This window comes from Tachypleus tridentatus, chromosome 10 (genome assembly GCF_004210375.1).
Source record: "Tachypleus tridentatus isolate NWPU-2018 chromosome 10, ASM421037v1, whole genome shotgun sequence".
Lineage (NCBI taxonomy): Eukaryota > Metazoa > Arthropoda > Merostomata > Xiphosura > Limulidae > Tachypleus > Tachypleus tridentatus.
Window position 1 is genome coordinate 71,948,519 of NC_134834.1, and position 18,122 is coordinate 71,966,640.

Genomic DNA, 18,122 nt, shown 5'->3' on the forward strand with positions numbered 1-18,122 from the left:
AGAAGCCTTTCTCAAGTGACATCTTGTGTCAGTATTCTTTGACCTTGAGAAGGCTTATGATACTATTTAAAGGTATAGCATTTTGTCAGATCTCCACTTATATGGGTTGAATGACCATTTGTCCATTTCTATTAAAGTTTTTTTTTAATTGGCAAGTGATTCCAAGCTTGTGTGGGTTTGACACTTTTCCATTCTTTTCTACAGGGACTTGGAGTTCCTTATGGCTGTTTTGAATGTTACACTTTTTAGTATGAAGATTAATGGCATCACTGAACAACTCCTGTTACTAACAGGCTCTATGTTGATGAATTCCACATCTCCTGTCAATCGTTGATTGTAAGGTTTATTGAGCGCAAGCTACATACTGCCCTCAATCATTTACTGAAGTGGACCACACCAAATGATTTCAGCTTTCCTCTCTATAAAACCATTTGCATGCACTTTTACCACCATTAGGCTATTCACCCCAATCATGAACACCATGTCAGTGAAGTTGTGGTTCCTGTCTTCCCTGCAGCAAAGTTCTTGGGGCTTATCTTTACCATAAGCTGACTTTTATACCATATGTAAATCAGCTATGAGTCAAGTGTACTGAACATTCTCTTTTTCCTTTCTTCCACCTCTTGGGGGAGTGGATCGATATTCTATGCTGAAGATGTATCTTGCTCTCATTTGATCAAAACTGGAATATGGGCCTCTGGTCTGTAGCTCTACCAGGACCTGGGTCTTGATGATGCTGGACCCTGTTCATCATCAGTGGCTTTGGCTCTATACATGGGCTTTCCACATTTCTCTAGTCCAGAGTTTGTGTATATTCTCATGAACCTCCTCTTTAACTGTACTGTCTGTAACTATTGTTACTGTATGCTTCATAACTTTGATCCTTACCACTACATCATACCTGGGGTTGTGTTTTCCTTCCTCAGTGGACCATGCTTTTTCAGAACAGATGATTTGACATTGTTCTTTTTGGCCTTTGTATCCAGGTGCAGTTAGATGAATTGGATCTGTCCTTGGATGACATTGCTGTATCTGCTGGTCAGCCCATCTCACTTTGGCTTACTACCATCCTCAAGTGTGACCTTGCATTGAGTCATATGAGACAAGCAGACACTCCTGATAGGAAATACTGTCTTTTATTTGCTGAACATCTTTCAAACCACCTTTCTATTCTCATTTATATGGATGGTTCAAAATCAGGTGACTCTGTGGGCTCTGTCATGGCTTGTTGTGGTTTGATGGTTGTGCATATAGAATCCCCTCTACTGTTTCTGTGTTCACTGCCAAACTCTATGCCATTTCTCTTTCCCAGGATCACATAGAAACTAAGCAGTACTCAAATTATACTATTTATATTGACTCGCTTAGCCCTCTACTGGCCCTGCAATTGCTTCACATTAGTTCTCACCTTATTTTTGGCAATATTCAAAACTGACTTACCCATTTCACTTTAACATCTACTTCTGTCCAGTTCTTCTGGATACCAGGCCACGTTATTTTTTGCAGGAACGAGTTTGTTGATACCACAGCTAAATCTGTATGCTCTGGCACTATCGCTACTGTGCCTGTTCCATACATGGACTGTGATCCTGTATTCAAGGCTCAGCTCTGTGTCAGTTAGAAATCGACTTGGAGTGAGCAATGTGAAAACAAGCTTTTTCAGATAAAATCCTCTATTGGATTTTGGCTATCTTGTTTCTGTAAGGATTGGAAAAACGTTGTCCTATCTAGATTACTCTTTGGCCATAGTTTTTAACTCATTGTTTTCTTTTATCTTGGATTGATGCATCAGTGTGTAACACTCAAGTAACAATAGTCCACATTTTACTCCCATGCTGTGGTTATGACTCTCAATGATAGCACCATTTTAGACATGTTTTGCCCCAAGGTTTACCTCAGATACTGGACAGTATCATTGGTGATGATGATGATGTCCTACTTACAAATTGTTTAGCTTTTTGAGGGTCCTCAGCCTTTGAAACACTCTTCAAGTTTTTAATTCAATAATTGGACTTTGTTTTGTTTTAATATGATTTCTTTTTATGAATTTTAATAATTTTACTTTTTTTTAATGGTTGTTTGGTGCAGATAGCCTCATTGCTTTGCACCATGAAATGCTAAACAACCAACCAGCCAATTTTCTGGATATTAGGACATGTTGGTATTTGCAAGAATGAGCTCACTAACATCACAGCTAAGTCTCCCTGCTCTGATGCTAGCACTGTTTTGCATGTCCCAGACATGATCTACAGTCCTGTATTCATGGTTTGGCTCTGCACCAGTTGGCAGTCAACTTGAGTGAGCAATATAATAACAAGCTTATGAGATCAAACCTTCTATTGCTCTTTGGCCATCTTCCTTCCATAAAGACTGGAAAGAAGTTGTCCTGGCTAGACTACACATTTATCACAGTTTTTAACTCATTGTTTTCTTTTATTTGGGTCTGATGCACCTTGTGGTTTGTGTGACACTCAAGTCACAGTAGCCCACATTTTACTGTTGTGCTGACATTATGACCATGTGTGATGGCACCATTAGGGATGTATTTTTATCATGGGTTCACCATTGACATTGGACAGTGTCATTGGCAGTAGTGACATTGTCCACCTCAGTTGTGTTTTGAATTTTTAAGGGCCATTGGCCTTTTAACTCTATTTAAGTTTTTAATTAAAAAAATTGATATTTATTTTGTTTTAACAGGATTTATTTTTACATATTTTAATAATTTTATTTTTTTTTACCAGTTGTTTGGTGCAGATAGCCTAGTTGCTTGCACCAATAAATGCCAAACATCCAACCACAATAGTGGATAAGTCATTCAAGCCATAAAAGAAATGCTCACGTGTTAGTAATAAATCTAAAAATATGCTAGGATGTATTTATAGACATATCAACAATAAAAAAAAAAACTCTACAAATCACTAATTAGGCCTTATAATGTATAGTTTTAGTCTTTTTGTCTAAGAAAAGATATTGACTTGTAAGAAATGGTTAAAAGGATAATTAAAAGGATGGAAAGATTACCTTACTAGGATATGTTAAAATCTAACATTTTTCTCTTTAGAAAGAAGGGTAGGAAACAATTTTATTAAAATATACAAGATTGTCCAAAGGGTAAAATGATAAAGATCTAATTTTTGTGTTATAACTTGAAGGTAACAGGATAAAAGAACCCAAGATTAAGATATGGAAAAAGACAGTCTAGGCTCCAGTTGATGTTTATTTTTTCTGATATTGTTTGACTTGTGGAATAAATTGCTGTTGACAGTAGTGACATTAAAGGGGAATTGATGATTTATGAGAAGTAAAGAATGAGTTTAAATATTACTTCCCAAAAGTTGGCAAAAAAAACAGCTTTGAAGAGTAAAATTTTCATTTGTTGTTTGTAGGTTATGTTAAACACTGTTTAGAGTAAGCTGCTTGTGTTTAGTTGTTAACTTATGGAAGGAATTGTAGGTCTCATTACTGGATGTAATTGTTACTTTATATGATTATTCTTTTACAGTTAAAAATTAGCAATGGCCCAGCAAAACCAAGTAAAGCATCTAGACTATTATAATCGCTCAAGGATATTTTCACCTACATTGAGCCAGATACTGATGGATATTGAAAATGAAACCATTCGAAAACAACCTAAGCCAAGTAAGTTTGTGAATTAGATGTGGTGGTTTAGTTTGAAAATGGAACAGGTCATTAGAAATGTTAATTCTTTTTTTTATAATTTTCATGAAAAGACACATTTTTATTCTGAGTAATCCATGCACAGCACATACAGTTTGTCATACTTTTATTATCTTCTGTAAGTTATTAACAAGGTATTGGACCAGTCATTATTTATTATAATACAATGATTCATTGTTACACTTTGCAGCAGTTGATATATGATCTTATGTAGAGTAGCTGGGATTAGTTAGTTAGCTGGACAAACACATCACAGATGGCATTTACTTTTGTTTGTGAAACGATGCACTTGTAATTTTGATGGGAATCCTATTAATTATGTGGATGAGGAAAGAAAATTGCCTTGAGGGCATTGTTGATGCAACTCTTAAGCCTTAGACACTGTTGTATTGCAAGTGATAAAACTAACAGATTTACAGGTTGTATGTGTAGGAATATTGAATACAACATTGATTTTTCATTTCCTAAGTCACTGTGTTGGTCCTTTTATCTTCAGAAATTTATTAAGGATTCAGAAAAAAGAATTGCTAGAATCATTTTGAGGACAAGTTATTCATCATATGAGGATAAGCTCAAATTACTTAAATTAGTATTTCTTGAAAAGAAATGTATCAAAGTTGATGTAATTAAAATATTTAAAAGCATTAAAGAAATAGATTAGGTTTAGATATGAGATTGTTTACTTATTGAATTCTGAGGGCAGTAAGGCATGAGGTCATAGATTAAAGATTCTGGAAGGTCAGACACGTCTCCAGTTTGGACAATTTTATTTCTTCAGTAGTGTATTAAATGTGTGTAACACTTTTTTATTTATAGAAAAAGCAACTTTATAGTTTAAGAAAAGGAGATGATAGATATTTGGGAGATCAGAGCTTCTTTAGTTATTATTTTTTATATATTAAATCAGGAAATCTTTGGTTGGGCAGAATGCTTCTGATTTCCCAAACATTTGTATTAGTGTTTCTAATGATATAATAAATACTATCAGATAAATCTAAAGTATTGAAAAAAAAGAAAGTGGTAGGCCTAAGCTTTGGAAGCTTAGATGTAGATTTATTCTTTGACAGATTTAATTTTTTTTTGTTGCTTCAACACTTTAGAAGTTCACTTGTTGACATGGTATATGCAATTTGTATTCTTTTAAGTTTGTGCTTAATGGCTGTGACTAGGTTACATAGATTTAAATTATGTTTAATATATTTTTAGTATTTTTGGTCAATGATGGATGATACCAGTAGGTTCTTCCACTTTTTATTATCTGATTTAAATGGATGATTCTTGTTGAGACTGCATATTGAAAGTTTCTTGATGTTTCCTGAAGATGCTTTGACTGGACTCTCTTTTACACGCACGCATGCATGCACTATATGATTTATTTAATTGTCCAGAAATACAATGAAATATTTGTAGTTTATGTATTTATAATACAAAATATTTTAACCAATGTATTGTTTGACTTTGTTTGGTAACCATGATTCTATATGTATTGTTTAATTTTCAAGTACTTTCTACATCCGGTGATGCTTTTGTTTTAAATTTTCAATCCACATTTTCAATATTTTATGGTTGTTCATGTGGTTTTTCTTGTTATTGTACTCAAATCTGCAAAGATAAACTGAATTTTGCTACTTAAGTATTTTATGTTTCTGTACATACCTTCAACTTGTAGTTTTTAATATTCATTCATGTAATAAAATAGTTTGAAATACTTTTTCCACAATAATTATTTCAAGTTGTTTAAGTTTTATCTAACTACCTGTTCTTTAACATGTAGATCATGAAATTTGTTTCTTTTGCAATATTCAAGCTAATTAATTAAGGTTTTATCAGTGACTCTTTATCCTCTGATAAAAGATTAACTAGTTGCATGAAATGTTCACAATACTTTTTCAAATTTGACCAAAGAATAATCTAAACATGATTTTAAAGCTTTAGAAATAGTTTTATACACTATCTAACAGAACATGTAGAAAGTAATGAGAAATAGTGTGCATGTATACAATAAAATATGTGTTTATTTCACTTCAGGAAAAGCAGCTTCACTGTTTTTCATTTGAGTGGTGGCTTTATAAATAAAAAGTATTTTTCATGGTGTAATAACAACAAATTTTCTGCATGATTTTAGCCTGTTTATTTCTTTTCATTTAGGACAGCCACCAAAAGATTTCACAAAAGAAAATATCAAACATTTAAGAGCAATTCAAGCCACACATAGGAAAAAAGAACAGGACGTAAGGAAACCATTTAAGGCTACAGCAGCATCTAACAAATACAGTTGTGTACAGTCAAAGGTTTTGTCAGTCATCAAGGTAATTCATAACTTTGTACATTCCAGGTGTGTATGGTGGCTTTTGTGTTATGAACTTGTGGGAACTAATACTTCAGGAAATTATTGTATTGAAAAAATATTTCTACATGTTAATTATGTGTATAAATAAATGAATTGAAGTAAACTGTTAATTAGAATTATTATTTCTAAACAGTTGATGGTTTAGTTCTAACATTCATTGGAAACCATATATTTCAGATTTTTAATTGCTTTAGTATTATTTTTCATTCAGTTTCATAATATTGCATGCTGTATTAATTTCTGTCAGTCTCCATCAGCTGCTGCTAGCCCTTCTACTGAATGTTCCATGACACGAACAAGTTCTGAGTCAGGTGAAAGTCTTCTAAAATCACCTGAAGTAAAAAACTGTGAAGAAATTCATAAGAAAGCAAGCAAAACTCAAGGAATAACTGTGTCACATTTAAGGAAGTCATCTAGTGCATCAGACTTAACTGTAAGTTATGGAGAAAAAATGATAGTCTCAGGACATATTGTTTGTATCCAGTCATCAAGGTTATTTGTGCTGAAATAGAACAAGTTATATGGGTCATTCCATGTCAAATCATTCAGATTTTTGAAAATTTTCCAAGTGACCTCCTCAGAATGCTTTGAAAAATTCACATGTGCTCATCTGCCTATATAATGAAAAATTGCCAAAGATTAGATCAATATCTCTAATAGTTTCTGATCTACAGCCCTCTAAAATTTAAGTTGTTTTTTTTTTTTTGCAAATTCATTTTTGGGCAACTTTGGCTGCTTAAAGCTGCAAGAAGACTGAAATTTGCTACACTAACTGAATTAATCTCGCAGAATTCTAAAATGGTCTCAAACCAAGTTTATCTCTCTTAGGATTTTCATAGCAAGGCTGTAAAATCACCTGAAAACCTAAAATTGTATAAAACATTGGTTTATTTAATAAGCCATAGCTCTAAGACTTAATATGATACAAAGCTGAATTTTTTTTTCTAATTTCCTATAACATATCAGTTGATAAATCAGCAATTGTTGTAATTAAGTCTATTAGGTCTCCTGTAAAAAAATTTAGTTGCATGCAACTTTTTTATGATTTAGCTAAAAATAGCCCTACTTCAGGTCACTGTTTGACCATGTCACCAGCCATTCAGCCTTTTGAGATTTTTACCATATATTCTTACATCTCTGAATATGATCTACAAAAAAAATTCAGGATGGTGTTCAACCTACTTTTTGAGTTATAATTTTTTAAAGTATCCTGTGACCATACGTTGTTTACTTGAAAAAAAATCAACCTTCAATTCAGGTGTGTTACTGTGTGCAAATATAGCCACACAATTTCAAAATAATGTATGAATCCCATTGAAATATTCTAATCAGCCTTTACCATATATTCTTACATCTCTGAATATGATCTTTAAAAAAATCAAGGTTGTGAAAAATAATAAATTATCAAAATTTAAGTGTCTCTGATATGTACCATTGGGCAAAGGACCACATTCAGGGCATTCAGTTCTTTCTTGTCAGTCAGGAATCAGTCCTGCAAAATTGTGTAAAGTTTGATCTACTTGAGCACTCTCAAAAATGTAAAACTGTAGCATGTATTAGGTCACATCATAGCTTTATTCCCCACTCTACCAACAAATTGTACATGAGAAGGCTATCAGGTGATGATGTGTACACAGTTGTAACTGTTGGTAGTAACAGTGAAAGTGATGCTGCAGCAGTCAGATAGATCTGATGATAGCAATGACAGTTATCAGCCAGGGAAATATGTGGCATGCATATACAATCATGAATGGTATGTGGGAAACAAAAGATAGATCATTTGAACATTCCGATGTGTTGGTGTGATTTATGAAGAAATCAAGAAACGAACTGTTCTTGTGGCCTGCAAGGTCACAAAAATATAAAAGCTGGATTCCTTTCCAACATATTCCTTGTCTGATAAGTGCACCTACCATGCAAGGCAGTAGTTCTAACCACTATGTTCTAAGTCAAAGTGATCTCAACATAATCAAACTCGAATTTCAGAAATTTATTCAAGCTGTCTGAACAAAGCAATGTTTATTTTATGTTGTTAAGGCTAATTTATCACCAAAGCAGTTTTTGAAACATTTCATTGTCACGATTATTACAGTTTGGTGGGACTATAATCTTTCTCAGTTATACCCTGTTGTAGCACTGTACTTTTTGTGTCTGATTAACCCTTTGTATTTATTATATTATAAATCTTAAACTCAGCCATATCTGCATAACTGTAATGCATACACAATACATTTGCATTGCCATGTGATCTAACTAGTTATGTCAATAAACTTGTTCAGAAATGAATTAATTCTTTCCTGTTTCTTACAACTTCATTATTTAACATTGTGAAAGACTGGTTAGAATATTTCATTGGGATTCATAAAGTTCTGACAGGTATTTTTCAAAATTGTATGGATATATTTGCACACAGTAACACACCTGAATTGAAGGTTGTTTTTTTTCAAGTGAACAACGTATGGTCAGAGGATATTTTAAAAAATTATAACTCAAAAAGTAGGTTGAATACCATTCTGAATTTTATTTGTAGATCATATTCAGAGATGTAAGAATATATGGTAAAAATCTCAAAAGGCTGAATGACTGGTGACATGGTCAAACTGTGGCCTAAAGTAGGGCTATTTTTAGCTAAATCATAAAAAATTGCATGCAGCTAAATGTTTTTACAGGAGACCTAACAGACTTTTAATTACAGCAATTGCTGATTTATCAACTGATATGTTATAGGAAATTAGAAAAAAAATTCAGCTTTGTATCATATTAAGTCTTAGAGCTATGGCTTATTACATAAACCAATGTTTTTTTTATGATTTGGGGTTTTCAGGTTATTTTACAGTTTCACTGTGAAAATCCTAAGAGAGATAAACTTGGTTTAAGACCATTTTAGAATTCTGTGAGATTAGTTCAGTCAGTGTAGCAAATTTCAGCCTTCTATCACCATTACTCTTGCAGCTTTAAGCAGCCAAAGTTGCCCAAAAATGAATTTGCCAAAAAAAAAAAGCCTTAAATTTGAGAGTGCTGTAAATCAGAAACTATTAGAAATATTGATCTAATCTTTGGCAGTTTTTCATTATATGGGTAGATGAGCAGATGTGAATTTTTTCAAGGCATTCTGTGGGGGTCACCTGCAGCCCCCTGGATGATTTGACATGGAATGACCCATATATTATAAATTAAAATACTTTAATATATTTGAAAGGAATCTTGTTAGGCTTACATTTTACTTATTTTAAGGTTTTTTATTTTGTTTCATGATAAATGTTAAATGTATAAGAATTATTTTAAGGAAGTATTTGCTTATAGTGCAAGACCCCTGGAATATTTTAAAGTTCTTTGTTTATTGAAATATTTTTAAAATAGAACAAAAATAAAAAATTAAGTATAGGTCAATAATAATAAAGTAAAGCATTCATATTTAACAAAATAGTTGAGTGTATTGTGTTGATAGTAGAATTGTCTATGACAATGTTTTTTTCAGAAATCCTTTTATTGTTTGACAAACAGCGTCAAAGCGATCCCATTCAAGTAGGGGAAATTATGTAAAAGAAGTGTGATGGTAACTAAGAATTGCTGTGTTTTGACTGTAGTTAAACTTATATCTTTACAGATATATGGAATCATGGAAGCTTAAGTATTGAGTGAGTAAAGATTTTATTTTGAAGTAAGTGTATTTTTAACAAGTCAACTTTTTTGTTGTTGTTTTTAAGATTATTTGTCAAATAAATAAGTTTGATTATATAATTTAATACAGTGAAGTATTTTATTTTCAGCTACCTCAAGAAAAACAGAAAAATACTACAAGATCTAAGAATGCAGCACAGAATCATGGACCTGTTTCCAAAAGTCCATCCTTTACAGATGTGCATCACGTAGGTAATGCGTTGAAGAAGTTGCAAAGAAAACCCGACTCATTTCATCAACTGGGGAAGGTTCCAAAATAGTAGGTATTTCTAAACTGTAATATTGATGATTGATTTTAACTATTTCACAACAGTACTGATATTATGTTTTAATGAAATATCATGCTATAGATTTCAACTTAATTTTATCAGACTTACTTGAAATATTGTCACTGATGTGAATGTATTAATTACGTAAATGAAAATAAATGGTTGATTTTGAACAAGTTGTGTGAACTTGAGGCTTGCCAACATAATGTCAGCATCAGATTACTTATAGATAGCTTAAGCTTATACTAACTCTTGTTATAGTTAGGCCAGAGTGTGTCTGTCACATCTTTCACAGAGTTACATTCAAAATTTAATAATACTACTTCATTATTAATGTATACAAATAAACATAACATTTAAATATAGTTAATAAATCAAGTTTGAATATTATGTAAGTTTTAATCCATTAAGTTTATACTGAAATATTTAAATAAACCTCCAGTCTCCTTTTTTTATGAGAATCCTGACATTTGTCCATGTCTTTCTCATCTCTAACTTATTTATGGCTCTTAAGTGTGGAGTGTAACATAAGTTACTTATTAAAGTATAAACATTACTAAGGTAAAGTCTGTTTATTATAACCTTTAATTTAAAAAAAAAAAGTCATAAACTAGAAAACCATATCCAGTTGCTAATAATTCGTCCTTGTGTTGTACATCATTTATTACCAGTAAAAATTATTATGTTACAATCAATCCCACTATTCGTTGGTAGAAGATTAGCCCAAGATTTGGCGATGGGTGGTGATGACTAGCTGCCTTCCCTCTAATCCTGCATTGCTGAATATAAGAACAGCTAGTGCACATAGCCCTTGTGAAGCTTTGTGTGAAATTCAAAAACTAAATCATCCATACATAAACCTTATGATACTAGTGTTATTGTTGCTGAATCCATCTTGTTTATCTGTGGTTTTAGTTTCTTAATCAACAATGTAAACTTGTGTCAATGCTTCTCACGTTCTCTAAGCAGACTTTTAAACATATTTTGAGGTATGACAGTATCACATTTCCTAAGTATCTGATTAGATATACTTGATTTGTTATTTGTCACTAAGTTTGTTTGTTCCTAACTGTGTAATAGTCAAACCAAAATAAATATAGTGACATCTAGGATATTTAAATTCATGTATCACTAGATGTTTTAAGTCTGAAGTTCTGACTTTATTCCTGAAAAAATATTCTTAGGTTTAAAAATTATTCTTAAATCAGTTTGTGAATGGGTTCTACTAAATAAACTCTTCATTTAACTTTATATATTTAGTATATATTTACTCTTGCAAGGTTAGTAAAAATTATTAATTTAAAAGGGGGGTTAAGGATTGTCAAGAAAGTGCAGAAACAAGTTGAATCAAAGTGCAAAATTATGTTTTCATTTTTACAGCTAAGAACTCTTAAAACAACAAACAAGACTGAAAATAGTGTCTACTTTATTATCTCAAGCTACAAATTCATGTTTTGACTTCACTAACATTGACAAGTACTGTCAATGTGAAATCAGAATATGGATTTGTAGTTTGAAAAAATAATGCAGACACTATTTCCAGTCTTAATTATTTTCTTAAGTTTTTGTCTATTTATGAAGAATAAATTTCAAGTTACATGCATACAAATAAATTCAGTTGAATATTACATGTTTTTCAACAATTTACTTATGCATTGATGTGTTTTTTCACCCAACCACAATGCTGAATATATTCAGAATAAATAAGGAATATGTATTACAAACAATAAAAATGTAGTTGTATGAAACTACAAGTAAAAGATAAAGTTGTCCTCAAAGGACCATCTTAAATGCAAAGACTATTATAACAGATTTAATGACCAGCTTCCATCACTGTCACAGTGTTATGTAACAAAAGACAAACAGCAATCTCATCAAGACAGATTAATGTTTCTTCTAAGATAATACAATACAGATTATTGTAGCGTAAAGAGACTTGGTAATATACTTACAATGTTAGATCAACATGACACTATGTTCTTCAATAACCTGCTATGCAGAAGTGTATGCTAGAATAACGTGACACAAATAATGCATGAAAAATAAACAACAGTGACACCGTTGCATAAATTGCCAACTGTTTACAACACTTACAACCACTACCTTAACACCAACTATTTGAAAATAGCAATAGGTGTATGACATAGTGCTAAAACAGTGATAATTAATATTGAATACACATTTATGATTTCAGCTAAGTATAAAAATGGTAGAAAAATCACCACCATTGTCTGATTAGGGAGAATTAACTGTGGTAACTTTCCATTGTTAAAAACTTGCTAAAACATAATCATGAAAATCCACTTAGTACTGTTCCTTTCTCAGATTTTCTATCACTAACTTGAGTAACAATATGCAACATCAAAATAGGGAACATTTCACATGGCAGCCTTCCAATAAATGAACACACTAGGAAACACTATTTTTTGATGGCATAAAATGAAGAACATAGAAAAGTTTACAACAAAATTAACAAGGTCAATCTAAGTTTACTACTACATTTTTTGCAAAATATCTGTTGTGATTCCATGGTACAGTAGATATCACTTGCAACAGTTTTATAGTGGAATCATAATAGGGATTTGTAGGTTGAGCATATTTTCAGTAGCAAATCTTCAGTCTTGTGTACTTAATTTTTGTGTGATCTCTATTATAGATTTTAAATTCACAATTTTTAATTGTCTTGTACATTAACCTTTTTAATACACAGCAGTGAACAAGCCTAGAGTAATACTCAATATCCACTAAACACAAACAAAATTTTATCAGCAGAAAAGCAGCATTTTAAAATAGATGCATTTGAAGCTTGACTTTAAATAAAGCTTTTAAAGTAATTATTTACTGTGCCAGGTAGCTTTGTGCCTCTGTTTTTGTGTAATCATATTTGATACTCATCAAGTATAAAAGCAGCTGCACCTGTTATCAATTTATTATTAATTTATAGCTATGTAAATCAACTTTCAATGAAAAATGATCAACTTTCAAATAGGTCATGGACATTTGCAGTGCTCCATAAAGTATATCTATTTAGGATTGGGGACAAAATATCCAGCCAGTTTTGCTGAATAGCATGATCAAATGGGCAAATTTTGATTTTGTCTAACAATCATAAAATCAATTATTTTGCTTATTATCTGTGTGTGGGTGGTTTAACCATTAAAAAGAAAGGTTTTGAGTATTATTTCAAGAATGACTGTTTTGTTTTGTTTTAAGGTGTTTTTCAGCCAAAGAATTAGTTTTGAGCATGGTTCATGATATAGTTACATTTATTGATTGTTTTGGAACACTAGATTTTAATTGTCTAATCCTATAAACTGCAGCCCAGCATGGCTAGGTGGGTTAAGGTGTTTGACTCGTAACCTGAGGGTTGTGGGTTCGAAACCCTGTCACACCAAACATGCTCGCTCTTTCACCCATGGAGGCATTTTAATGTGATGGTCAATCCCACTATTCTTTGGTAAAAGAGTAGCTCAAGAGTTGGCAGTGGGTGGTGATGACTAACTGCTTTCCCTCTAGTTCTTACACTGCTTAATTAGGGATGGCTAGCACAGATAGCCCTCATGTAGCTTTGTGCAAAATTCAAAAACAAATAAAGAAACCTATTAACTGCATCTAAATAATTCTGTATGATATTTTCTGTCCTATTATTTGGTAAACCATTTCTATTTTGAAATACTTTAAAACTTTTAATTTCCCATTAAAACATTCATACTTGCAGAAACTATGCAAGTACAATGAACTTGTATACTAACTAAATTTACTATAAATAACCCTGAAATCCAACTGTTAAGATTTAAACCTTAAGTGTCTTCGTATGATATGTTTTTCATTCAAAACTACCATTTTTATTATGTAACAGTCTAACAACGAATTCAAGATGGTGTTCATGATGACCTACAAAAAAAGTCTATAATTATGTTGATTATTAATATATTGTAAAACTGATTTTCATAATGAGAATCACTAAAGATGACAAGAGTTACCAACATATCTTGATCTAGTATATAAAATTGAAATTCTATGGTCAACTGTTGATTTTCATAGCAGTAACTTCAAACTGTATATTTAAGATGTTATTCTTCAGAATCTACACTTAGACAAACCTTGATAAATACCAGGTGTCAAGTTGCTATGACAACTAAAAATGTCATTGAGGAGCCTCGTATTTTTTCCATTTACTTCATGCAAAGGGATGTGTTAAATAGAACTGGAATCTCGAACAGTTCTGGACACTTGGAGGTCCTGAAATTGAACTTTGTTTCTAGGATTTTAATCGCAAATTTAACATCATTTCATGTTTTAACTAGAAGGGACTGCTGCAGTTGCACAACACAGTAATAATTTTGCACCATTTTCTTTTTCTTCTTTCTTTGAATTTAGCTAATCAGTACATGCATTTAGACTTGGATGAGGCCAAAGGCAGTTAGTTAAGGCAACACTATCAAGTGGTTGCTGATATCACACACTGCTGTGAAAGTAAATAAATACAGCTCTAATTTCCTGGTACAAATGGTAGTGATGTTAGGCTAGAAACACCAAAAGGCTTTTGCTTATCAATGTACAGTGTTATAGAGATGATTACATTAAACCTTTTCTGAAACAACCTACTTGATCTATGAATATTGCAATGATTATTTTTATTTTGCTTTCATTCATTGCAAGAATCCACTTAAGTAATAGTTATTTAGTGTATTAATTTAGTAACTGCACATATTGTAGTTTAACTTTAATAAATGTTATATAATAGTGTGTTTTTGTGTAAAACTGTCTTGTAACCACACAACTGACTCAAAGTATATTCCATAACTTTTCTGTATTAGACATGGCTTCTAAGTTTTTGGGCTGCCTTCTAGACGTGAAAATATTTGTCAAGATCTACATTAAGACGTTTTGTTATTAGGATAATTCATAAATAAATTATTACCTTAGCATTTTAATTCAATTTTCACTTCCCCATTATTTCCAAATCTAGTATTCACTTGTTAATATTGTGAAACTATGTAGATCAATGAAAATGCTTTATTTCTACTTAAATGTTATGAAATGTAAGAATAATATTATTAGTTATATAATCAATCAAGAAATTCTAATGATTTTTATAATAAGTTAAATCTGTCACTTTTTCTACAGTATGAGAGAACAAATGATTAGGGTACCTGAGTACAATAATAAACATTATAAAACAATGAACAAAATGCCACATAAATACAGAGACCTGCAATACATTTGCAGTCAAATTAGTATGTTTATTGCAATAATATTTCTTGAAATACAAGGATTGCAAGTATAATACAAATTATTTCTAATTGTAGACACCAAAATCTATTAATCCCCTTTTGTTAAGCCTCATTTTAACTAAGCCTTTATTAAGTACTTCCTGTGTAGCTGTGTTTCTTTCTGTTCAGTTATGGATAAACTTTACCGTATGTCATACAATCAATAAATTAATATATTATTCTACATCCTAACATTAGACCTTTTTCAAAATGTTGATAAGCATTTAATAAGTTGTACAAATATCTACTGAAGTTTACAACTGTTGGAATGAAATGCATCAACATTTAGGTAGTAAGGTGCACATGAATTTTCAGGATAGACAAAAATGGTGTAATTGTAATAGAAGCAATCTTGATGTTAGGGTTAAATTTTAAATGCTTCATATCAAACTCAATCCCAAAAATATAAGTTCCGAGGCCATGTACATTCATGTTATAAAATTAGTGCAGGAATCTAAGATAATAAATGGTCCATCCATGTTCTACATTGAAAAATGAAAGCCATTTAGAATACTATAGTAATAAAACCTAAAGAAACTTGTAAGGTGTTAAGCCTAATCCAGGTTTAAAGTTTGAAAAGTCATTACTGGTATATGTCAAATTAGTACACTTTAATGAAAATAAAAGTTTCACATACAAAACTTTTTACATCATAATCATAAAAATAGTTACCAAAACCTACCTCTCCTCAATCTCTACAATAAATAAGATAACATAATTAAAATCTTCCCATCTGTAATATAAAACTTGTAAAACAATAAAGTTAACATCTAATGTATAATTACATCATATGCCTGAAGTGGTCTTTCCAAACACTAAATAATTATAATGTAGTTAACTCATATTTCATTATAATAAATGTACAAAAAATATTTATTTTGTCCTAATAATATGATATTTAATTATGAGTTATGTTTTGAATGAAATGTAAAAGGTGTTAGCTCATGGTACAAAGTTTGAAATACCTACTATAAAACTTAAATGGTTATTACAAGTTTCAGTATAGAAAAATATGATAGTAATAAATCATTTAATTATATTGGAAGTGAAGAGGAACATACTTATCATAATTTAATTATTATAATTGTCTATATAAACTGTACAATTTTAATAAAGAATAAACATGGGTAAAATTAATAAAATAGTTAATCAGAGCACTGAAAATCAACCTGGTAATAAGTACAGTTATGTTCAGAAGTGGAGATCAGAATTTGTGTGTTGGGCCTTTTACACAGTTATATTCAAAATTTAAATCCATTTATCATGCATATCATTCAACTTGAGATAAAAAAATAGCTAATAATACAAATTTTCATATTATACAATTATAGTTTCTTAATTTAAAAAAAGGAAATATTTTAAGTCTTCTCTGTGCCACGTGGTGACTCTCTGCATTGAATTCTCCCTTTTCAACATTCTTTCTTCTCTTGTATGGTTTCAGAATGTCTGCCAATTAGGAAGGCCTAACACTTGTATTGACAGGCCAGAATTTAAAATAAGAATTTCCCACCCTTTTTATTTTCTGATATAACTTGTGTCACCCACCACAGAAGCTTCCCCTAACCCTTCTTGCTTTAGAAATTACTTGTTTAGTATTTTCAGTGATACATTTAACTAAAAGATAGGCTCTTTTGTGAGATACATGATTGTTGTTTTTATGCAAATTTATTTTAGCACCATTTTCCAAGTAGACTTTATTGAGTGTAAACAAAAAAGTGATAATTTTGTAATTTATTTGTATGTTAAAAAGTCATATAAATTTTAGTTGCTTCAGGGCTTTTTTTCTACTGTTTGAATTATTCTGTGTTTTAAAATGCATATTTGAAAGCTACAAAAATTGTTTTTTAACAACTAATGTGAAAAAGTAGCCTGAATGACACATTGAATATGTTCTCAAGTCCAAATATGCCTATTAGTGGTGAATTTCTTGTTTTTATATTGTTTTTTATTTGTATATATGTTTTAACTGTTTAAGCTGTTAAAATGCAAAAGGTAAAGCTTATTAGATAATAAAATTTAAATGAAAAAATCTCAATTAGGTGTGCATTATGTAATTTGTTACTTTGCTTTCTGTAACTTGAACTCTTGAGTTATCTTCTTGCTGGGTGATTAATTTACTAATTATTAATTGAATAGTTGATCTTTTGCTACAGCTTATTTTGCCATAGTTAGGGTAGAGAAAATAGAAAATCAATACAGATAAAGCTTTATTATTAATTTTGGAGATTCTAGAGGCTGTGCAAATGAAATATAAAAATTGTAAGGTGAAACATGAAGGTCACCTTGCACCAAGACTAGTCAGACTTATTTTTACATTCATAAGCAAATATTTAGTAAAAATATATTATTAAAAGATCTACTTTTTTATGCACAATAGACTTTTCATATTTACTAAAAACTTGCCAAATTTCATGAAGATTGACTTAACAAATTTAGAATTAGATTAAACATTAATTCCCCTTACTTTCAAGGATTGTGTACATATGAAAAGTTGTGATAGAATATATGAGGTATCTGAAAAAAGTTTTCTTTACTAGTGTGGATAAAAATAAATCAGTGAGAAGTTATTAGTGCAATGTCTTAAAATTATTTTCTTTTAAGTCTTGTTCAACGTAAACAACAGTGGAGGGAAGAAAAAGAGAAAAAACTACGAGACATTCCGGATCCGAGTATTCCTCCAGGTCATAGCTTGGTCTCTGAAGCAGAAAGGCAGGAAACTTTGACAGTTCTTCAGCAGAGTGAGTTTTGTATATTTCATATAGAGTAAAATGGTCTGAAGTTGAAGTTACGAGAGGTTGAAAGGTTAGTTTTAAATTTTTACAAAATCAGTCTGTTGGGTAAAGCAGTCATCTGGTTTTGGAAGAT

At 31.1% G+C, this 18,122-nt stretch overlaps 1 protein-coding gene across 1 annotated transcript in view; it reads left to right on the plus strand.

Annotated features, from left to right (window-relative positions):
- LOC143229546 (enkurin domain-containing protein 1-like) overlaps positions 1-18,122 on the plus strand; it is a 28,041-nt gene that overhangs the window by 5,503 nt on the left and 4,416 nt on the right. Inside the window, exons 2-6 of the mRNA XM_076462030.1 lie at positions 3,506-3,642; positions 5,830-5,990; positions 6,279-6,464; positions 9,802-9,971; positions 17,859-17,995. Coding sequence (XP_076318145.1) covers positions 3,519-3,642; positions 5,830-5,990; positions 6,279-6,464; positions 9,802-9,971; positions 17,859-17,995 — 778 coding nt within the window. The 5' untranslated portion in view covers positions 3,506-3,518. The remainder of the gene's footprint in view (positions 1-3,505; positions 3,643-5,829; positions 5,991-6,278; positions 6,465-9,801; positions 9,972-17,858; positions 17,996-18,122) is intronic.